Source organism: Nicotiana tomentosiformis, chromosome 9, assembly GCF_000390325.3.
Source record: "Nicotiana tomentosiformis chromosome 9, ASM39032v3, whole genome shotgun sequence".
Lineage (NCBI taxonomy): Eukaryota > Viridiplantae > Streptophyta > Magnoliopsida > Solanales > Solanaceae > Nicotiana > Nicotiana tomentosiformis.
In genome coordinates this window covers 72,831,356-72,856,051 of record NC_090820.1, presented here as the reverse complement: position 1 = coordinate 72,856,051, position 24,696 = coordinate 72,831,356, and the positions used below count along the sequence as shown (strand labels likewise).

Here is a 24,696-nt window from a genome sequence, read left to right as displayed (position 1 = left end):
CAAAGGGGGAGATTATGCCGAGCCTCGTAGATATGTACGTATCCCCGCTGGAGAACCCACCTCCTAGCTAGAGGTAGAAACAGAGATGGTATATCCGGAGGTAATGGTGGTAGAAGTGGCTGCAACTGCAGGAACCGCTCCCAGGCCCAAACCTAATATACAACGTTGACGTAAGATTTAAGATAAATTTTTACTTGATATGTTATAATGAATAGAGTATTCGAGTATGTTGTCACCTATAGCAGTGGAAAAAATCCACATACGTCATGCTGGGTGCCCATGATCGCCCGACATATCTGCCTGTACAAGTAGGCGAGAACAACATCACCCCAGCTGTACTGGGGTAAATTATTTAGCCACTGAAGATGATGAAGAAATCTCAAGCTGACTAGGTTCCCCGAAGTGTTCGGGAACAAGACCCCTCCAAACATAAGGAGCAACAGCAACCTCGTATACTGGTTAATATGCAGATCATCTGTCTCGCCAGTGATGTCGGGGTGTAATATCTCCAAATGCTGTCGAATAGCTGTCAAATTCATGCGATTGGCCCCTGAGTGTGCAGTCTCATCCTGTGGCCTGAAACCAGTGAGCTGCTGCAGTATGTCCAAATACTGCCTACGCGTCATCTCTCTCATGGCCTGAAGCAGTGCAACAGGCAGTCCATCAACGAGCAGCCCATATAAAACCTCCACGTCCTGCAGCGTGATGGTGGCCTCGCCAATGGGCAGGTGGAATGTGTGCGTCTCCGATCGCCACCGCTCTATCAAGGCTGTAACCAAAGACCAGTCGAGCTGCAGCCGCCCGATCTCCAAAATCCTGTAGAAGCTCGTAACTCGCAACCGCTGGACTACGTGGGGATGGAGATCTCTGTCCTTCATAAAATCCCACATGTCGTCCACTCTCCTGGCACGGAGAGTCTGAGCCAGTAACTCTCCCTCCCATACGTGGGCGGACGTATGATCGCCTGTAACACTAATAGCTCATCGCAGAAAGGTCCGGGATGCATAAGCGGCACGTCCATGTCGCCTACTGTAAATTAAACAACATTAATTGTATGTTTGTTCTGTAAATTAAATAATTAATTTTTATAGTTATACAATATTTAATTAGACAGAGTATATATCTATGGGTTCCAGGCTCGATATTTGAGGTCCAGTAACACCAAGCTATCCTGAATTCTTGTATATGTCAATTTTATTATTTTACATGTTAGTTTCATAATTTTGTATGTTTTTTCTGTAAATTAAATAATTAATTTTTATAATTATACAATATTTAATTGGACAGAGTATATATCTATGGGTTTCAGGCTCGATATTTGAGGTCCAGTAACACCAAGTTATCCTGAATTCTTGTATGTGTCAATTTTATTATTTTACATGTTAGTTTCATAATTTTGTATGTTTGTTCTGTAAATTAAATAATTAATTTTTATAATTATACAATATTTAATTGGACAGAGTATTAACATATGGGTTCCAGGCTCGATATTTGAGGCCCAGTAGCACCAAGCTATCCTGAATTCTTATGTGTGTCAATTTTATTATTTTACATGTTAGTTTCATAATTTTATATGTTTGCTTGTAAATTAAATAATTAATTTTTGTATATTGGACAGAGTTTGTATTTGATCTATCAGTGTAAGATATACTTAAACAACATGGATACTACACTAAAAGGCTCTACATTTTACTAAGCTAAAATGGCACTATATTACTGGTCTTTAAACTAATAAATAATCTAAACTAGATAAAATCAACAAATACATTTTAATCACAAAACATTCACGAAAATACATATAAAATAGTAAAAGTAATTTATTAACATTTTTATTAACAAATAATAATGATTTCTCAATTTTTACATATTTTTTTAGAACACTAATATCTTAGTCCGGATAAAAATAACATAACCGTTTAAACGCAAAAAAATACAAAATAACATGGAACACATTCAAAACACCTAATATGCATTATTTATACGAGTTTCGATATAAACTAAATCGGAATACCTCGATTTTTATTTTTCGGAAAATTAAAGGATTGAATATTTGAGTCCGAAACAAGTAAACCATAACAATAGGAATGGATGGCTAGGATGTGAGACCAACAATCTTGTCTTTTTATGGGACAGGTGGGGTCCACTTAAATTTTTTATCTACAAAATTTGCGGGGGAGAGGGGGGCTGAAGATTTTTGAAAATGGAGGGAGGGATTCTGGTTCAGCGTGGGGGGAAAGGGAAGGGACGATACTTATGTAAGTATAGCGCGGTATATAAAAGCGCTATAGATATAGCGCTTTTATATAGAGCGGTATACTTAAATGTCTTATCAACTTCCATATAAAACACGGTTCTTAAAAACGTTATATGTATAACGCTCTTTTAAAGAGCGCTATACATAGATAAATCACTTTTTTTTTTTTTACATTTATTTTTGTCCTACTTACCAAAAAGAATCACATTTAAGTTCTGAACTCGTTAAGCAAATACCAAGGGGAAAATCAAAAAAATAAAGTAGCCCCTCCACTTCTCTTCGTCTAACACAAAAAGAGGTTTGGGCATGGGGCAATTGAATTTGCCTAGAAGCCACCACAATCCTTTCTTTTCATTTTTTTATTCTTGACATCTTGTATATCCACCATTCTCCTTTCTTCATTCATATTATAAAATCAAACCCTCTGCAGGAAAAGGGTTTGATTCATTTTTAACCACTCGTTCTCATCCTAGCCACTAACAGGGTCTTTTTTGGTTTTGTCCATTTCCCATCTTTTTGTACCCAAAACAAAAAAAAAAAACCACCAATAATCTTTAGAGAGATAGAAACATTGTTTTTCAGGGAAGGAAGAAGAATAAAATAATAACTGCTGAAAGGTTCCTTCTTCTCCCAAAATTCTCTCTCCCTGGCAATTTCTCTCTCTTTCTCTTCTTCTTATTCATAATCTAACCTATACGAGGTTTGTTTTTCTTAATCCTCTGATGCACTTTGTTTTTAAAGTATCAATTGATATGTGACATTGTCTTCTTGTTGACATTCTTGTCGTCTCGTCAATTATGATAAAGCTGTTACCTTTTTTCAACGTTTTTCCTTTTATAACCAATCCATTGATGCAGATTTTAGTATCCTTTTGGTACATGACAGAAGCTTTCAATCTCTCTATCATCAATTCCAGTCAATAATCTTTTCTTAAATATTAAAAGGGAGGTACAAATTACAATTATCCTCGTATTCTGAATTCTCGTCATTTTTAATTCCTCTATTTAGTTTCTTATTTTCGAGCCCCTACACAATCCATTATTTGGCATATAGTAGCATTCTTTTTTTCTTGTACCAATCTTTAGTTGTTGGTGAAATTTGCAATAATGGGTTGTGCAACTTCAAAGCCAAAAGTATGTCAAAATTGCCATACACCATATTCCCCTGTACGCAGAAGCTACTCAATGTACATACCAAATAAGAAAGATCATAATGAGAGTGAACAACATTTGGTCAATCTCACTTCCTCCACATTAGGATCATTGAAACTTGACTCAATGAACCTGAGTCAAAGTCTCAAAGATGATCAGTTTGCATTCGAAATCGACGACTACGATGTAGCAAAGGGAAGTAAAGACGAGCTGTTAATTGAGGCAAGAACATGGTCACAAATGATCAATGAGAAAATCCCAAATGTTGTGATTCCTAAGACACCAGTAAGAACGCCACCAGGTGAGCCAGAAACTATTAATGCTTGGGAATTAATGGAAGGTCTTGAAGATATTACTCCTCTTAAACCTCATCTTGATCATAGTTTCTCTTTCCCTGTTTCTCACAATACAACTATATCTTGTCTTGATGTTGATGATCACCAGCTTAAAGAAAATGGCGAAGGGTCGCCGAGAATGGGTGATAACGAGTCTAGTTTACATTCAAATGACACATCTATAGTGTCTGATTTTGATCATGAAGTGATTTCTACATTTAGAAAAGCACTTGAAGAGCTTCCACCAGCTAACCCTTTTCATTTGAAGCCATTAGTCGTAGAAAATCTTCAGGGATCGGATGATGAGGCCGAGTCAAGAAAGGACTCGAAGAGAGAAAATGGAGAAGTACTAACGGAGTGTAATAAATTGGTGTCTCGTGAGATGGAAAAAATGGTTATTTACTTCACGAGCCTAAGAGGGGTGAGGAAAACATACGAGGATTGTTGTCACGTCGGTGTGATTCTAAAGGGACTTGGTGTTAAGGTTGATGAGAGGGATGTTTCAATGCATTCAGGGTTCAAGGAGGAGTTGAAAGAATTATTGGGAGATGGATTTGCTAGAGGGGGATTACCAAGGGTGTTTTTAGGTAAGAAATACATTGGTGGGGCTGATGTAATACGGAGAATGAACGAGGATGGGAAGCTCGAGAAGTTAGTAGAAAATTGCGAACGAATAGAGGATGGTGGTGGTGGGATTGGAGTTGGAAATAGAGTTTGTCAGGCTTGTGGAGATATTAGGTTTGTACCATGTGAGACATGCTCAGGGAGTTGTAAAATATACTATGAGGCAGAGTATGGCGAATTGGAAGTTGAGGACGATGACGATGACGATGAATATGGCTTCCAACGTTGCCCGGATTGTAATGAGAATGGACTGATAAGATGTCCAATTTGTTGTGATTAAGGTTCATCAACATTGTCCCGTTCTTTCCTTCTTTTTTATCCTTTTTTTCTGGTTAATTGTCTTGATGTTAAGATAATTGTTGTATAGTAAGGAGTTTTTCTTGTATTAGGAAGATAATGTAGTTGCAGTATGATAAACCAGAAATCTGTTCCAAGCTCCAGAGCTGTGTTAGAAGAGAATGTCTTGTAGTCCAATTTCCATGTTTCCAGGTAAAAGATAAGAACCTCATACCATTTTCTTTTTATGTAAAGCTTATTCCTCATACTAATGTAAGGATTTTAACTTGTATACACAAGAATTTGTCAAGGTAACTTGTCTTATTTTCGGGGTTACTAAGTCTACTTTTATGGATGGTTAACCTGTTGTTACTCTAAAATAATACTACATACTCTAAGTTTCAGGTGGGCAATAATGGTTTTGGACTATGGTGCGTACCATTTTATGCCTCAAGTAGTAGTGGTATTGATTCAAGAATTGCATTTCCAAGAATCATCTGGTGCCAACTGTCAAATGCAATTGCAGGATTCTTTGCTTTGTTGCATAGTATAATTCTTTCACTCCCCGGCTAACAATTCTCTTCCTTCTCTACACATGATCAAAGTCACTTAGTTAGTTGTACTCAAAATTGCAATTTGATGAGTTTTGAAATTTAGGTTCAAAACCAAATATTTATTGAAATTTTAGTGATTACATATATAACCCATTTGATTATGTGCTCTAAAGAAAAGGAAGGAATTAGTGCGGAAACAAAGCACATTAATTTGTAGTATTACTAACACTAGCTTTGAATGTTGTCAAGTGCCCAAAAGTGAAACAGACGGTGTAATCGTTATGATTGCTTTATCCACAATACACCTTTACAAGTGAAAGAATATAGTTATAACTTATAAGTAAAGTTGTTGCGGACAGGTTTGGAAGTCTCCACTCTAATTGTAAAGAAAGAAGACAGATTGGAAAGCATAAAGCCTGGGTTGTTGACAAGTTAATGTAGTTCTTTTGATAAAAAGTGCTAAAGTTGAGTTTTTCAGCTTAGTCATATATTCTCCAGTGATGACATCTGCTTCACTGGCTTGCCTCTCCAATTTAATATGTCCTCTCTAACACAAACTACGTGTTGTGTTTAACTCTCAACAATTGTGCTAAAGCATAATGAAAAGAGTCGGGTGTACATATGTCATGTTGGTTCGATTTTCTCGGGATATTTTCCTAAGTAAAGTCTTCATAACACCAAATATATAATTTATGCTCCAAATATTTCTTTAGCCCTAATAAGATACAACTATATTAGATATTTCCCAAAAAAATAACACAAAATGTGATGATTCATGGCATTATACAAAAAATAATAAAATTACATAATAAATATTGCTAATTAATAAGCCATAATAAAAGTGATCGTAATCTAAAAGTACTAAGTCATGTTAAAATAAATATGGCTAATCTATATCTATCTATATCATCATATAATACTAAAAGTAGGAAGTTCCTACTTTCAAAGTTAATTTACAATAATATTCTTTAAAATTTGAGTTACAATTTTGTCCCTAGAGAAAAATAAATCTTTAATGAAGTAATTTATTTTTACATGATAAGTTAATCGGCAGATTTTTGGAAGTAAAACAGTAGTACTTTAATACTTCAAACACTCAATTCAATGAATCCAATTAGGGTTAAGGGTAAGTATGGGAAGTATAGTTCATGATTGAGGCAGACAAGAGAACTCTGGTGAAAGACGTTCACCGCTTAGTCAAGCTAGGAGTTCGACTTTCGGACTCCGAAGGTGGTGGAGTTGTTGTCCAGAACAGGACTTGTAACTCCTTAGTCTGAATGTCAAAATCGAAGCAAAATTCGTTCTTTGAGAAATTTGAACAAATGCGACGCACCGTGCGACGCGCTAGTGCAAATTCCTGCTCTTGTTAAAGTGCAAGCTCTCTGAAGTTTCCCACTGCCGCCCCACCTGGTGTGTCGCCCTATGCGGCACGCCTGTGAAAATTTTACAGAGCAATTGTCCTATTTCGCATAGGAAAAAGTATTTTCGTTTGGGCCCGACCCTACTTTGTATAAATACATGGAAAACTATTATTTTTGGGACTTTTGACACATCTAAGACCTAAGGAGGCTAGAGAGAAGGCGGAGAAGCGAAAGCACAAGGAATTCATCATTCAATCCTCATTCAAGACAAGAGTTTGGATCGTTTTATACTTTTCTTTATATTTGTGATGAATTACTCCATATCTATGGAGTAGTTGTCTTTAGGGATTGATGGATTTGGTGTATTGATATTTGTTTGAGGATATTAACTCTAGTTTTTATGCATTGAATCATTTTGGGTGTTTTAATTGTTGCATCTATATTCACATGCTCATGTAATCGAGAGAGGCACACTTGTGATATCTTTGCATTATCTTGTTGGTTGAAATCATTAATTCTTCTTAGTAATCGAAAGAGTCTAGTTGAATTATTATTTAGACCTAGTTAGGAGGATAATCGAGAGAGGTTCTCCTAAAGACCAATCTACTACGAACTCTTGCATATCTTCATACTTATTTTGTGTGCCTTGTTTCTCATCTTTGAGATAGATCCATAACATCGGTTTGGCCGTTTTATTCGTTACGCGGGCTGGATGGTTCTTTGCCAGAGTTCGTTCTTCACTATGGGTCATATTCGAGTTGTAGCTTGTTGTCTCTTTGATGGCGCTGTGTGAGATTTTAGACGGTATTTAAGGTGGCTTATTGTCCGAGCAGCTTGTTCTGGGTGAGACGAGGTTAGTGGACCTAAGATCAGTGCAATTAGATTTATGTAGGGTATATTAAAGAGAAAATATTGTTATTTAGTTCAGAATGAGGTAATGGTTCTTGTCAGGTGGAGAGACTCCATGATTTATTGATTTGGTAGGTGGTTATTGTGAGAGTTAGAACAGGGCTTATATGTGTTATGGGGTGTATTACGGGCATGAAATTCGTGAAATTTCAGCTATTGTGGTCAGAGGATGTTATTATGGGCAAACGACTTATGTGGTGCATGGTGTGATTTCAGTATAGTTGCATGATCATGTTTTAGTACAGTGTGTAGTGATTGATGCGGTGTTCGTATTTCATAATCGGGTGTCATGGAGAATTCCAGATGTTAGAACTTGGTTCTAAGGCTTGTTAGTAAGGTTATAGGGAGGATCTTCAGTCTGGCTCGAGCTAATGTGCTCATATGGGTTGTGGTGGCACAAGTAGGTGCACGAGGTGTTAAATAGTAATTTTGGACAACTCCAGAACGGTTCTTGGCACGTTCGATGACGAACGCATGTTTAATTGGGGGAGAATATAACGACCGACTGGTCTTTTTGAGCTCTAGCACATCATTGGGCTATTTGAGGCCTTAGGTAGCTTCACTTCATGTATTATGACTTGTACGCATAGTCGGAATTGAATTTCGGGAAGTTCGAAGTTGATTCGGATGGAAAAATCTCATTTCGGAAGCTTTAAGTTGGAAGAGTTGACTAAGGTTTGACTTTTGAGTAAACCATCTCGGAATTGGGATTTGAAGGTTCCAATAGGTTCGTATGATGATTCCGGACTTGAGCGTATGTTCGGTTGAGTATCGGGTCACCCGGGAATATTTCAACGCTTATTGTGGAAAGTTGGCATTTTGAAGGTTTTAGAATTTCTTAAGTTTGGTTTGAGGTGGACTTTGGTGTTATCAATATCCGTTTGGGGTTCCGAGCCTTGAAATAGGTTCGTATCGTGATTTATGACTTGCACGTAAAGTTTGGCGTCATTTCAGAATATTTAAGTATGAATCAGACGCGTTCGTCAAAGTTTGAAGGTTTAAAGAAAAGTTTCGATCGTCGATTCGTAGTTTTGATGATGTTTGGTATGATTTAAGGCCTCGAGCAGGTTCGTGTTATGTTTTGGGACTGGTTGGTGTGATTACACGGAGTCCCGAGGGCCTCGGGATGGTTTCAGACCATTTTCCCTTTATTTGTGATTGTTGGTTTCTGGTGTTTGGGTTGTTCATCGTGATCGCGTAGATAGGCTCGTGATTGCGTAATGTTGACTAGGAGCTGGAATAGTTGTTCTTCGCGATCGCAGGGATAGGTTCGCGACCGCGAAAGGCGTTGGTCTGAGGCATACAGGTTTGGCCTTCGCGTTCGCGGAGCTGGGCTCGCGTTCGCGTAGGCTGATCAGGTAGAGGTTCGTGATTACGTTGCTTTTGTCGCATTCGCGTAGAGGGAAATCTGGGACAGCTGAATTTGGCCTTCGCGATCGCGAAGGTATTCCTACAATCATGAAAGAAGAGCGGGCATGTGCAGATTGATTTAATACGGGACTTAGCCCATTTCTCTCCCATTTATCATTTGGTTGGGCGATTTTTGGAGCTCATGGAGGGACGATTTTCATCATCTATGTCAAGGTAAGTAATTTTTGCATATTGTTAGCGAACTACATTGATTCTACAAGGATTTAAACATGAGAATTAGTAGAAATTGTGAGATTTTGAAAGAAACCTAGAAATTGGTATTTTTGGATTTTTACCACGAAATTCGATATGGAATTAGGAATAAATTATATAATTGAATTTGTGGTGTTATGGGTAATGATTAATTTTCGAAATCCGGGCACGTGGACCTGAGGGTTAACTTTGTTGACTTTTCGAACGGAGTTGAGAATTATTATAAATTGTAAATTGTACGCATTGGAGTATATTTTGATTGATTTGCACCTTGTTTGACTAGTTTCAGATCGTTTGGCTTTGATTTGAAGAGTTAGAGAGGCATTGGAGCCGGTTAGAACTTCATAGCGAGGTAAGTTTCCTGTCTAATCTTGTGAGGGAGAGACATCCCCTAGATGATGTAATTGTTATGTGCTACTAGTTGTGGGTGCTACGTACGCACGAGGTGACGAGAGTCCGCACGTAGCTAAAGCATGTTTATGTCCGGGTAGACTTAGGAGCTTATTATGTAATATTTGAATGAACTCATTCTGCTAGTTTAATTAAGTGAATTTATAATTTATATTGATTTAGGAATATATATATTAGGTCGAGTCTTATCACCTTGAGTTGTTGGAAAAATATTTGATAAACGGTAAATGGTATACCCACTTTATGCTCATATACTTGTATTGTAAGTATGTGACTCGTAATTTGATAAGTTTCTTCCTTTCTCGTGGAGCGGTCTGAACGCCTCGGCAGTATAATAGATGTATCTATGGTTCGTGCCGGTCGACCCTCGACAGTGTGCACATTATTCTGGATCGGGCCGTACGACCTCAGTATAATCGTGCGTTATAGCGCTAGCAGTCCGAATATTTACGAGATTATCCTTCCAGTGATGCTTGGTATTTTATATGGTATTCCTTATCCGTTTGATACTGGCACTTGATACATCTGAGCTGTCAAGATAGAATACGAGACTGAGAAATTTATATCTTTAAAAGAAATTTTTGGAAGATTTTGTAACTTACAGTTTTACCCCATTATTGTTGTTGTGCTTCATATCTGCTTATGATTTATCATATTGCTTTATTGGACCTCTAGTAAGTGTCAATGTCGACCCCTCGTCACTACTTCTTTGGGGTTAGGCTAGATATTTACTAGGTACGCGTTGATTTACGTACTCATGCTATATTTCTGCACTAAATGTGTAGGATCTGTCAAGTTCATTTGGTGGCCATCTTGGCGCGTAGGCGCAACTGCTGAGGGGACTTTATGGTGAGCTACTTTCTTTGGTAAGCACTGCAACCCAAAGAGTCTCCATCCTATTTAATTACTCTATCCTGTCTATTTTATATTCCAGATAGATGTTGTATTATTATTGCACTCTTTAGTAGATGCTCATGCACTTGTGACACCGGGTTTTGGGATGTTCTAGAAGTTGTTTGTGGTTTTGCTTAGCATTTGCACACTTTTATTATCTATTCTATTTAAATTGTAAGTTTTCATGATTTTAATGCGTTGATTTCTTTATCTAATAAAATTCACGATTTCAAAAATAATAAAATGTATAAATAAGTTGATAATTCACCGTTGGCTACATAGCTGCCGAAAAATGCTCTCTACATAGGCGACTAACAAGAACAGTAACTAAACAGACAAAAATGGTAGTGTCTCCTTCGTCCAGAGGTGAAAAGCCACCGGACCACACCCAACAAACGTGTAACAACACTGCGCACAAACCCTAGGTAGGTGCCCCTATCGTTTCTTCCCCATCGGCTGAAGAAATCAACAATGGCGGAAATGGATGCTCACCAAAAAATTGCTAGGAGATAGCAGAGATACACTGCAACGTCACTGGGTCAAAACGACTGATTGAAAGCCATGGGGATTACTCAACACATCATTTACAATCAACCCACAAAGTCTCAGACCACATCACAATAGGAAACTTTGATTCACAACAGGGGAACAATGACGACAAATAACGACTGGTCTCGAATGGAGCTATAGATGTCCAAGTTAGTCAAAACTAATTCCAATCCGCTACAGTTGATCTGGATATTGATCCCAACCCCTCAAACAACAACCATGATGAGCAATTCGTTACAAAATGGAAGAACCCAGTATACGCAGAATCGCATATACCATATGTTCGACAAAATGCCAAGGTCAGTTTTGATGTCAATTTTAATGAACAGATGAATGGTTGTACTTCACAAATTCATGTTGAGCTTAGTCATCATGACTATTAAATAGAACAAAAACGAAAAAAGGTTGACAAAAAATTGACACCTACAGCAGCAACCACATTGCCAACACAGGTTGCCCCTACTAATATTGATGTGCAAGCTGTGATTGAATTGGATGGAAAAGATTCAATGCCAGTTTGTGGAAGTCATAGGAATGTTCAATTTCAATTGCATGTTAAGAACCTTAATGAGCGACCAAATGTTTCCCCTGATGTTGTGATGTTAAATGACTATAATGTTCCTGCACCTTCAATTGGACAAGGATCATTTGAGCAGTCTCCTGATAACAAAGACAAAGTTGTCAAACCAACTCCTACTGATCAACTACATCCAACCCCTTCTTTAACAATATTAATTCATTCAGGTAATTTATCTGAAGCTCATATGACCAACGAAAACCAGTCTTTAACGGCAAATAGAGCTACTCAAGAACACCCTAAACTTGGTCAAATAACACCTCCATCAACCTTTCCTAAAATATCTACTAACTTTGACAAACTTCCATCTACTCATAACCAAATGTTATCTACAAGCCAGCACTAGAACACCAACAAACCTAGCTTAAAGCCAAAAGAAACTACCCTTCAAGACAAAGCACAAAATCAAGCAATCTCTACAACACCTGCATACCCAAACACAAAGAAATCAGCCAATTTAACTCAACTAAAACACCCTAACACCTATAAACTACCAGCAGTTTTTAACCAAAATACCCAACCTCACCACATTATAACAGATTCCCATCCCAAGCTTATAGCTACGACTGCCCAGCAAAATAAAACTAGTAACTACCCTGCTCCTCCACCACCTACTATCACTCAATCTCTAGCTACAAAGTTAAGAGCTAGGAAAGTTTCAGAGATAACACCAATAGAGTTCACATCTCCCAGAATCACTACCAAACAGGACCAACCAACTGCTATTTTCACGAGGACAGATTATATGGTCACATTGGCTAACAAATGCCAATACACAATTGTGGGAAAATTCCTTAACACAATGCCTAGAATAGAACAAATAAGGAGAAGCTTCATAGCACAAACAGAACTCAGAGGAGGATTTAAAATAGCTTATTTGAATGCAAGAACAGTTTACATTGACTTAGACAATGAGTATGATCACACTACTGTTTGAAAAAAATCATTCATGTTCATCCAAGGTCAAAGAATGGAATTATAAGCTTGGACACCCAATTTCAATCCAAATGAGGGTAATCCTATTATCTCTGTTTCGGTAGTCATTCCAGAACTTCCATGGAATTTCTACTTTAGGGAAGTACTGTCAGTACTTTTATCACCTATTGGTAAGGTACTCCATCTAGACTTAGCTTCAATGCAAAAAATAAGGGGAAGTGTTGAAAAAGTCAAGATGCAAGTTGATTTGACTAAGGAAAGGCCTCATCATGTTTGGATAGGATTTGATGAAGATCAGGATGTGAACAGGGATGGCCAATGGCTGGAAGTAGTATATGAAGATCTACCATATTACTGCTTACACTGCAGACACTTGGGTCATGAAGAGTACAATTTCACTATTAGAAAAAGGGAAGAACAAGAGAAGAAGAATGCAGCAACAATAACAACAAGAACTCACAATGCTAACAATCACCTTACAAACAAGCTAGAGGGAGCAACTGCAACACCACATGAGCAAATGGTACAGGGATAACAAAATGATCAGACTTCCAACCAAAAAATTGAGGAACAATGCAAAATTGAGGAGCAACAAGGAAGAATAAATCACAAAGTGATTGCGCAATAACCAAAAAAGGATAACCATTCCAACGATCAATGGAATTCTAAAAAAAAAGAAGAATTTCAAAGGAATAAACCAGAAAAACAAGCAATAGCAACAGAAACAACCACAACAACAAGCTCTTGATACACAGTTATCCAGACCCTCCCAGCCCTCAGGGGTAATGAACAAATCACAATATGCTCTACCAAAGCCACTGGAGACTGTATCGGAAGCCATTCATAATACTGCTGATGCTTGTAATGGAGGACAGATGAGTGCACGGGAACCACCTAATGAGACAGGGCACTTTATTGGAATAACTGCTCCTCAGACAGTTCATGAGACTACTTAGGTAGGTGGTAACACCAACATGGAAAACCTACCATCCACTGCTGCAAATCAGGCAAGCACATAGAAAAAATGAGGATGTTGGAATTGTCAATAATGTGACTTCTGAATTTGATAGTGAAGGCAGGGACAAGTTCAAAGAACAATAGCAGAAGCATCAAATTTTGGAATATAACATCTAAGAACTGCTGAAAAATCAAATTCCAATCCTAAAGCTGTAGAGCTGACCTGAAACTCTATCTCTACTGATACTAGGCAAAATGCTTCAGGGACAAAATAATATACCATTAACTGGGTTCAAAGGAGCTTTGGAATGTATAAGGAAACACTTAATGTGACCCTCAACCACTCATGTCAGGAAATACTATCTCAGACATTTGTGGACCCACCTAATTCAAATGGAAAAGCTACAGAATCTATACAAGTAGGGAAAGGTGAAGTAAGTTCAGAGGCACATACAAGACTAAGACTTGATGATCAAAGAGTTAATTCAATGCCAGCACAGGTTAATACAGAGGTATTCAGGAAGGCTTTGGACAACAACAAAACTAGGGAACTAGTAGCCAACGTTGAAGGTGCAATGGTAATGCTACCAAACATGGAGCAGGTATGGTCAGCCATAATTCCTAGGGAGTCAACTGCAATTGATACACTGCCTATGGAAATTGCATCAGCCACTGGATCTCCAATGCAGATTCAAATCAATATACCACTGCAATCTCCTGCTCAGATTATGCATGATATTATTGCACACAAGGAACTGCCTTTGGAAATTCATAAAGCCTTGGGCACTAATGAACAACTAGAAGATGAAGGTGCTGATGAATCTACAACTAGGAATTTCAAGTCTGTGGCAAGGGAAGGAGATTTGTCACATAGGACTGCAGCTAAACATGGTAAGAAATGAAGGAAGCAAACTCATCACAATGAACAACAACCTCCTACAAGAATACTGCCCAAGAGGGCAGCCTCCACCACTAAATGATGATTAAGACACTCATATGGAACATAAGGTCTGTTAAAATTCAGTAGGCCTTTCAGAGTGTTATCAACATGCAAAGGGAACATGGTTTTTTCATTATATCACTCATGGAACCTTTCCAAAAATAGAGGCTTATTCAGAACTATAGGAGAAGACTAGGCATGGAAGAACCAATATCTAATATCAATGGCAAGATATGGCTATTTCTTGATGCTGTGGTCCAGTGGGATGTGGTGAATGACACTGACCGGCAACTTACTATCATGGTTTATCATCAAAATATTGAGAAGTAAATTATGATGACCTTTGTATATGCAAAGTGTTCATCCCTGAAAAGATTAGAATTGTGGGATAATTTATACTACCTTGCTAGAGACATGGAATTACCTTGGGTGGTTGGAGGAAACTTTAATGTGATTCTTAATGAAGAAGAGAAGATTGGTGCACTGCTAGTTTACCCTCCAGAATATGAAGATTTTTCTTTTTGTGTAAACTCTTGTGGGCTATTTGACATGGGGTACAAAAGAAGTCCTATCACATGGTGGAATGGGAGACGAAACTCAGAATGCATATTCAAAAGGTTGGACATAATTTTTGTCAATGTGCCATTCCAGACTTTATTCCCTAGTACAGAAGTAGAGCACCACATCAGAACAGATTCTGACCATGTACCACTACTAATGAGTTGTGTGAGCAGACCACTCAAATTGCCAAACCTTTCAAATTTTTGAATTTCTGGACAAAACATGCATCTTTTATGGAGGTAGTTAGACAAAATTGACTGGCTGATTTCATAGGTGACCCATTATTGATGTTTAAAAAGAAACTAAAAAGAGTTAATATTGCTCTTTGATAAGTGGGAATTTTGACTACTTATTTACGCCTTTTAACTTTCGTTTTAGCTCAAAAATGCTTAAAGGTATTCCCAAAAATTGATGAAATATGCTTACTTGTAGGAGTATTGGAAAATGAGCCAAAGTGATGAAATTCAACTCAAGAAGGAGTAATTTTGAACAAGGACAAAAATCAAGCAAAAAGGCTAAAGTGCGAACCGCAGAATTCTGTCTGTGATCGCAAAACAAGAAGAAAATTGGACAGTGCTGCAATGCAAAGGGAGGACCGCACAATAATGGTGTGGCCACAGAAGTAAAGGTTCAGAGAGTTGGGAATTCAAGACAATCAAGATCTGCGGACCGCACTATAATTGTGCGGCCGCAGAAATCAAATGTGCGACCGCACCCAGAATTATGCGGTCCGCAGAACTCAAGAAGTGCGGTCGTATTTTAGAATTGTGCAGCTGCAGAAACCACTCATGTCAAGAGCTGCAGCAAAGTGTGGACCGCACACAGAATTGTGCGGGCGCAAAATCTCCTAAAGGGCAATTTTGTCCGAAAATTCTAGCTTTGTATAAAAAGACTATTTTCACGAAATTAGGTTAAGGTTTGAATACCAAAAAGTCTGTAGCTGTTTTTCTTTACTCTTTTAGTCAACTTTAGCTCATCTTGTTGATTTTACATTGGATTTTCATCTATTTATCTTTCAATATGAGTTTTATCATCTTTTCTTCTTTATTTTCTTCATTACCCATTATGAGTAGCTAAATTTCTAGCTAGGGTTGTGACCCAACCATAGTGTGGGAACCTAATGGGTGTTTGATTTAGTGCTTGTTTATGGTTGGGTGTGAATTATTTAGCCTAGTTCTTGCTATAATTGTAGAATTAATGGTTGCAAACATTGGTTCAAGCCTATTTGATTTGGTATCTACTTTAGAAAGAGAGACTTAGTCTAGGAAAACTTGGCTAACAAGAGTTTGGGATGAAATCAAGAGATGGATAGTCCCAATTAAAGGGTTGAACCTAGAGACGTTAAATCCGACTTGGGCAATTTGTCAACTGTTTAGTTCAATACCCATGTAGATTTGAGAAAGCCAAATTGAGCAAAACCACTCTCTTACCAAAAGGTATTGAGTGGGTATTTGAGTGTTGATTGCTATAATACACCCCGGCCAACGAAACTCGCTCTAAAGCCCACAACCGTTAGGCAAACACCTAGTTGGAAGCCACAACCCTAGACCTTTTACACATTTGAAAAACAACAACAAAAACATTCTTCTCTAGTTTCATATTTTTCAATTGCAATCCTTAGTATAATTTTAGAAGTAAAATCAAAACAAAGTTTGTGGAAGTGCAACTTAGACAATTTACCGGCCTAGATCAAATACATACCACTAATACCATCTACGCTCCTTGTGGATTCGATTCCGACTCCTAGTTGGGTATTATTATTGCAATCGACTGCTTCACAACCCAAATTTGAGGTGTGACTTGGGCGACATCAATTTTTGGCACCGTTGCCGGGGAGTATAAAAAATAGATTTAGCTATATTTGTGGTTTTGTGTGTGAATTATCTTCTTTTCCTTATGTGTTTCTAATCTTTTTGGTGAAACAATGGCCCTCAACAATAATGATACTCTCAGAAACATGCCTTTGGGGGATGTGGACATGGAAGATGACCAAGTTGAAGAGGTTCCTCCTGAACCTTAAGTAAATAGACGAGGCCGACCGCAAGCAAATCTCTGGCTTGAATCATCCACAAAGTCCTCATATTCGAGTCATAACTAATTCACAAGTGTCCCTTAGTCCAGGAAATAATATAACACATGATCATGTTGTGAAATTGTTGATAGTAGACTCCCCCACCTGGATCAAAGCCACAGAACACATCATTCGATAACCCATTGTACTCCTCCTTTGTAACTGCCATGGTCTCGCATTGTTATTTAGCTTAATTTCTCTTAATCTCATACAAAACCCAATCACACACATTCTAAATCATATGCCAATGTTCATTCATCCTTGTGTCGGTCTTGCCAACCATCTCAAACGATCCGAACTTAAAAGGTAGCACATGCATTCCACAAAATAGAAGGGAAACTCTTCATAGAAACCTTATAAGAATCGTACAACCTCAGGCCTTCTCACGGGAGATAACCCACCTTCTTAGACTCAAATTGAAATAATCTTCCCGAATAACCTTCTTAGACCCTACCAAGGTGACAACCACGAAGCAATCAATTAATCTTCCCGAACCTACACTCATAAGCGAGATATAAGATTCCACTTCATTACGCAAATGAATAACTGAAAGATCCATCAACACGTCCAAGTCTTAAGACTATAAAACACACCGAGATGATAATCAAGCATCCATAGCCCTTCAGACCCAATGGAATCCTTCTCGTAAAATCCAAACCATCTAAGTATATCCCTCAATCCCATACTACTCATCACATGGCTATCTTGCCACTCACTAAGCCATCAGTCCCACCCCTAGGGAAACTACAGGGTATAAGAACTTGAAATCACCTACTCACACAACTGAATCTGCTAAGCCCAAGTTACGGCCTAAACATGGCATCATGTCCTCCTTACTAGCCTGCATTGTGTAACGACCCGACCGATTTCTTTGAGAATTTGCATTCCGTTTGGTGGTTCGAGGTCCTGAGTAATTTTGTATGATGTTTTATGACTTGCATGAATCGACGCTTTTGGTTTTTGGGTGATTCGAGATTGATTTGGAAGAATGATTCTCATTTTAGAATATTAAAATTGGAAGAGTTGACCAAGTTTGACTTTTATGTATTTGATCTCGGATCGGAGTTTTGATGGTTTTGTTATGTCTGGATGGTGATTTTGGACTTGGGCATATGCCCCGATTAGCATTTGGATGTTTCTACAAGGTTTTGGTGCTAACTGGCAAAAGTTGGCAATTTAAAGGTCTGGAAAGTTCATAGGTTTTACCAGGAGTTGACTTTGATGATATCAAATTTAGATTGTTGTCCTGGGAGTTGGAATAGACTTGTTATGTAATTTGTAACTTATGTGAATAATTTGAAGTCATTCCAAGTTGATTTGGTATGTTTCGGCATGAGTTTTAGAAGTTGGAAATTCAAATGTTCATTAAGTTTTATTTGAGGTGTGATTTATGGTTTTGATGTTGTATGTAAGTTTAGGCCTCGAGTAGGTAAGCATTATGTTTTTGGAATTGTTGGTATGTTCGGACGGGGTCGCGAGGGGCCCGGGTGTGTTTAAGATTGATTCAGACCATTTCGGATCATGTTGGCATTTCCTAGATATTGGATACCTGGTGTGATCGCACCTGCAGAACTATGGGCGCAGGTGCGGAGCCACAAAAATGGCACAGGGGGGCGCAGAAGCGGAAGAGTGGCTTCGGATCAGTGTTCGCAGATGTGGACAATTTATCGCACAAGCGAATATGGACTAGTGGGCGAGAAGGTCGTACATGCGGGGTCTTGGGCGCATTTGCGTGTTCGTAAGAGCGGTACCCTGAGCGCAGAAGCATGTTTGCACAGGTGCTGAGTTGATGTTTTCTCGTAAATGCAAGACTTGTACCACAGAAGTGGCAGTCGCAGATGTGACATAGTGGCCACAAAAGCAGATTCGCTCGCAGATTTCTATATATTCTGTCATGACCCAATCTGCAGGGCCGCGACGGGCATCTGGTGCCTTACTCAACCGAGTACCAACATAACATATCTTTCTTATCATACCATTATGGGTAAATGGGCCAGAAGGGGCGTCATGAGATAACCAGAATAAAACAAAAGGGAATACTCGACATAGGATGACCCAACATGTAATACAAACTTATACATATGACATACGGGTCTGTAAGACCAAAATGATCACTCATACATGAACATACGCCGACATGGCCATACAATCTTTCATATACAGGACATCTGTCTACAAGCCTCTAAGAGTACATAAACGTCATAAAGGCCGGGACAGGGCCCCGCCATACCAATAAATACATGTCCAAAGCATACTGACCAAATAAGTAACTCCGGAGCAAGTGGAGTGTACGTTCCTTCTGCTGAGCTGATAGCCTACTAGGAGGACTCTCAACCTATCTATCGGGACCTGCGGCCATGAAATGCAGCGTCCCCAGGAAAAAGGGATGTCAGTACAAATAAAGTACCGAGTATGTAAGGCATCAAAAGCAGTATATAATAGACATAAAAGAAACATGGAGTAAAAGACTCAACCTGTAATTCTGAATAGCTTTGAGAATCATGAGACATTTATAATGTCATACATATGTGTATAAATGCCATTCCATGCATAGGTATATGCGTACATAACATCATCAAGCCTCTGAGGGCATCCCATCATATCATCTCAGCCGTTGTGGGTGAAATCATCAACGTATACCAGCTGATAAGGTGGTGGTGCATATATAACACCATAACCTTTACTCATACCCCATATACATATAATATATGCGTATATAAGGCCATATGGTCATGGGTCAATGTACATGTATAAATGAATGCAATACATAATGAAGTAAGTCAATAAGATATCTCGGAATGCCATAAGATCATTATGCCTTCGATTAATATCATGAAATAAACTTTACCAACATTCGTATTTTCTGAGACCCATGAATAGATGATATAATAATAGGACTCATGGGGAATCAAGAACATATGCAACCTTAGAATTTTCATAGAACATAACTTAATAAATACATGACTATTCAAATAAATAAGAATACTTTTTCTGCATTTCTTCCTCGGTTTCCCAAGATACAATTTCTTTATTTCTCAACTTTTGGACTTGCCTATCATGAATGGCAACTGGAATTTCTTCATATGACGGTTCTTCATTAACCTCAATGGCCTCAACCGGCACAATAGCTGACGGATCTCCAACTACCTTCTTCAACATAGACACATGGAATGTCGGGTGCACTAATGACATCTCAGGTGGTAGCTCAAGCTTGTATGCCACCTCACCGATCCTCTGAATGATTCTGTACGGTCCGACATACCTCGGACTCAATTTTCCTTTCTTACCAAATCGTATTACACCTTTCATCGGGGAAATTTTCAAGAATACCCAATCATCTTCTTTGAACTCCAAATCTCTACGACGAGCATTCGGATAGGACTTCTGGCGACTCTGAGATGTCTTCAACCCCTCCTTAATGGTCTTAACTTTTTCCATTGCCTGATGCACGAGGTCTGGCCCTATCAATTCTGCTTCCCCAATTTCAAACCACCCAATGGGAGATCTACATCTCCTACCATATACTGCCTCAAATGGTGATATCTGAATACTAGTATGAAACTTGTTGTTATAAGCAAACTCTATGAGTGGCAAATGATCATCCCAGCTACCCTTGAAATCAAGAACACAAGCACGCAACATGTCCTCAAGTGTCTAAATAGTCCGCTCTGCTGGCCCGTCGATCTGTGGATTGAAAGCTATACTAAGATTCACCTGACTACCCAAACCTTGCTGAAATTTCTTCCAAAAATTTGCCTTGAACTGAGCCCCTCGATCGGAAATGATAGAAACTAGAGTACCATTTAGCCTGACTATATACAATTGAGCATACTGTCCTGTTGTGTCGGTAGATTTAACTTGCAAGAAATGAGCTAATTTCGTGAGCCGATCCACAATCACCCAAATTGAGTCAAACTTGCGCGGAGTGCGTGGTAATCCTACCACAAAATCCATATTAATCATTTCCCACTTCCACATTGGAATTTCTATGTTTTGTGCCAATCCACTAGGCCGTTGGTGTTCAGCCTTGACTTACTGACAATTCGGACACCTTGCCACAAAGTCCGCTACATTCCTTTTCATGTCATTCCACCAATAGACTTCCTTGAGATCATGATACATCTTCGTAGGACTGGGTTCACGGAATACCTAGAAGTGTGAGTCTCGGTCATGATTCTTTCCCTCAGATCATCTACACTTGGAACACATAGCCGCCCTTGGTACCTTAGTGTACCATCATCCATACCAAGGGTAAAAACCATAGTTTTATCTTTTTGTATCCCCTCCTTCAATTGCACCAAAAATGGATCATCGTATTGCTTTTCTTTGACTTCCCCAACAAACGATGATTCAGCCCTATTTTGTACAATTACCCCTCCTTCATTAGAGTCTGCAATACGAACTCCCAAACTAGCCAATCGATGAACTTCCTTGGCCGATGGCCTTTGATATGCCTCCAAGTGTGCTAAACTACCCATAGATTTCCGGCTAAGAGCATCTGCCACAACATTGTCTTTCCCCGGGTGATACAGAATATCGATGTCGTAATCCTTCAGTAACTCAAGACATCTTCTCTGCCTAAGATTCAACTCCTTTTGTTTGAAAATAAATTGAAGGATCTTGTGGTCTGTGAATACATCCACATGGACCCCATACAAATAATGACGTCAAATTTGCGATGCAAAAACCACCACCGCAAGTTCTAAGTCATGTGTTGGATAATTCTGTTCATGATTCTTTAGTTTCCTAGAAGCATATGCTATAATCTTGCGGTGTTGCATTAACACAGACCCAAGCCCAATTCTTGAAGCATCACAATATACCACAAATCCATTTGTACCCTCTGGCAGGGTCAACACCGGTGCTATAGTCAATCTTGATTTCAACTCCTGGAAGCTCCTTTCACAAGCATTGGACCATTGGAACTTAACCGCTTTCTAAGTCAATTTAGTCAACGGGGAGGCAAGAGTAGAGAACCCCTCCACAAACTTACTGTAATACCCTGCTAAGCCCAAGAAACTGCAAATCTCAATAGGTGTTGTAGGTCTAGGAAAATTCTTCACCTCTGCAATCTTTTGAGGATCAACCTTAATTCCTTCCTTGGAGATAACATAACCAAATAATGTGACAGACTCGAGCCAAAATTCACATTTTGAAAACTTTGCATACAGTTGGTGCTTTGCAAAACTGCCCAGAGATGATCAGCATGGTCCTCAAGAATATCGTCAATAAATATTATCACAAAGGAATGGAGAAAAGGCTTGAAAACCTAATTCATAAGATCCATGAAAGCCGCTGGGGATTTGTTAGCCGAAAAGACATTACTAGAAATTCAAAGTACCCATACCGAGTTTGGAAAGTTGTTTTCGGAATATCTTGCTCCCTGATCTTCAATTGGTAGTACCTGGACCATAAATCATTTTTGGAGAAGTACCTAGCACCCTGTAACTGATCAAACAAATCATCTATTCTTGGCAATGGGTATTTGTTTTTGATTGTGACCTTATTGAGCTACCGGTAGTCAATAAACATACGTAGTGATCTATCTTTCTTCATTACAAAGAGAATCGGTGCACCTCATGGAGAGACACTCGGTCAGATGAAACCCTTCTCTAACAAATCCTTAAATTGTTCCTTTAGCACCTTCAATTTTGCTGGTGCCATCCTGTAAGGCAGAATAGATATAGGATGTGTGCCTGGCATCACATCAATCCCAAAATCAATCTCCCTGTCTGGTGGGATCCTAGGGAGATCGTCCGTAAAGACTCCCAAAAGTTCATTTACAACAGGCATGGACTTAAGTGTAGGTGCCTCAACATTGGTGTCCGTAACCCGGACCAAATGATAGATACACCCCTTAATCATCTTCCTGGCCTTAAGGTAAGAAATAAACCTATCTTTTGGTATTACATTAACCCCCTTCCACTCAAAAACTGGCTCATTTGAAAATTCAAACCTCACAAAGCTAGTTCCGTAATCGAGATTGGCAAAACATGAATAAAGCCAATCCATTCCCATAATTACATCAAAATCGACCATCCCCAATTTAATGAGATCGGCCACGGTGTCCCGACCACATACCATGACAACACAACCCCTATAAAACTGTGTGGCCACAATAGACTCGCCAACCGGAGTAGATATAGAGAACGGCTCGGGAAGTTGTTCCGATTCTATCCCAAATTTCATAGCAACATAAGGGGTAACATAGGAAAAGGTAGAACTAGATCAATAAGAGCATATACATCATGATATTGGACAGTCAATATACCTGTGACAACATCTAGAGAAGCCTTTGCACTCTAGAAACCACTCATAGCATAGAAACGGTTGCGCACCACCCCTAGCTACACCATGCCCTGCTGGTGCTGGTGCTGGAGTGCCTCGAGTTAGAGGGGGTGTTGAAGATGTAGTAGCTGCAGAACTGGATGGATGTGTTGTGCCTATGCCCACACCCTGGCGGGATAAGCGGCACTCCCTTTGAATATGACCCCTCAATCTGCACCCATAACATATAGGTGAGTCCATGTAGCAGATTTCTGAGTGCATCTTCCCATACCTAGGGCATGGGGGGCTCCGCTGCTGCTGGAATCTCCCTCCTGATCGGCCCTGCTGGTGGGGTCCCCTGCTACCCTGACTGGGCCTGAAATAACTCCTTGTTCCTGACTGGACCCTGCTAGGGGTGCACTGGCTGAAGACTGAGCAAAAGACTGGGATGGCCCTAATGACTCTCCCCTGAAAGCTGATTTTCCCCCACTTAATGACTCCCCAAAGCTGGCCGCGGACCAGGACTTGCTGGTACCCTCTCGCTCCCTTCTGTTCTTCAATTTATGGTCCTCTGTAGCTTGAGCTAATGCTACCATTTTCCCATAGTTCATATCTGAATTCAAGGCAAATGCAGCGGCCTCATTGATAATCAAGGGGCTAAGGCCCTGCACAAACCGGCGCACTCTAGCCTCCATAGTAGGCAACATGAGAATAGCATATTTAGATAAATGAGCAAACTCCATGTGATACTCCCACAAACTCTTACTTCCTTGCTTAAGGTTCTCAAACTCTGCGGCGCGACCTGCCCTAGTCTCGGCCGGCAAGAAATGGTCCATGAAAGCGTCAGCAAACTCACTCAACCTCGTTGGAGGGCTCCCCTACTCCCGAGACTCCTCCCACAGCTCAAACTAAGAATAGGCCACCCCTTTCAGGTGGTAGGCAGCCAATTCCACTCCCTTCGTCTCAGTAGCGCGCATAACTCAGAGAGTCTTATGCATCTCATCAATGAAGTCCTGTGGGTCCTCCTCGAGATTAGCACCCGTGAACACCGGAGGATCCAACTGAAGAAACGTGTTCACCCTGAAACCACTAGAATCACCTTGCTGGCTACAAGAAGTGGGTGCAACATTTGATCTCTGGAGTTGAGAAGCCAAAATCTGTGTCAGCATCTGGATAGCTCCCCTAAGATCCCCATAAGAAATACCAGAACCGGAAGCTGGGGCTGGAGGTGGAACTGGAATATCAGTTGGAGGAACCGCTGCACCCTCAGTAGGTGTAAGAACTGGCGTGGCCTGAACAACTGTAGTGGAATCAGGTAGTGTAGCAGTCGGGGGATTATCCTCACCCCTAGGGTATTCACCCGCATTAGCAAGTAAAGGGTCAACTGCCACTCCTAAGGTGGCATTGTGTTACACCCTATATTTTCGTACATAAAAATGCTTCGTA

General features: G+C 39.5%; 2 protein-coding genes across 2 annotated transcripts; one reads left to right on the top strand and one right to left on the bottom strand.

Annotated features, from left to right (window-relative positions):
* Positions 1-2,623: 2,623 nt before the first annotated feature.
* Positions 2,624-4,976, top strand: LOC104097326 (uncharacterized protein At3g28850-like). The gene has a single exon (XM_033656440.2). The coding sequence runs from the start codon at positions 3,361-3,363 to the stop codon at positions 4,642-4,644; it is 1,284 nt and encodes a 427-aa protein (XP_033512331.1). The 5' UTR covers positions 2,624-3,360; the 3' UTR covers positions 4,645-4,976.
* An 18,501-nt stretch (positions 4,977-23,477) lies between these two features.
* LOC138898966 (uncharacterized) lies at positions 23,478-24,086 on the bottom strand. Its single transcript, XM_070185076.1, has one exon. The coding sequence runs from the start codon at positions 24,084-24,086 to the stop codon at positions 23,478-23,480; it is 609 nt and encodes a 202-aa protein (XP_070041177.1).
* Between the last annotated feature and the right edge of the window lie 610 nt (positions 24,087-24,696).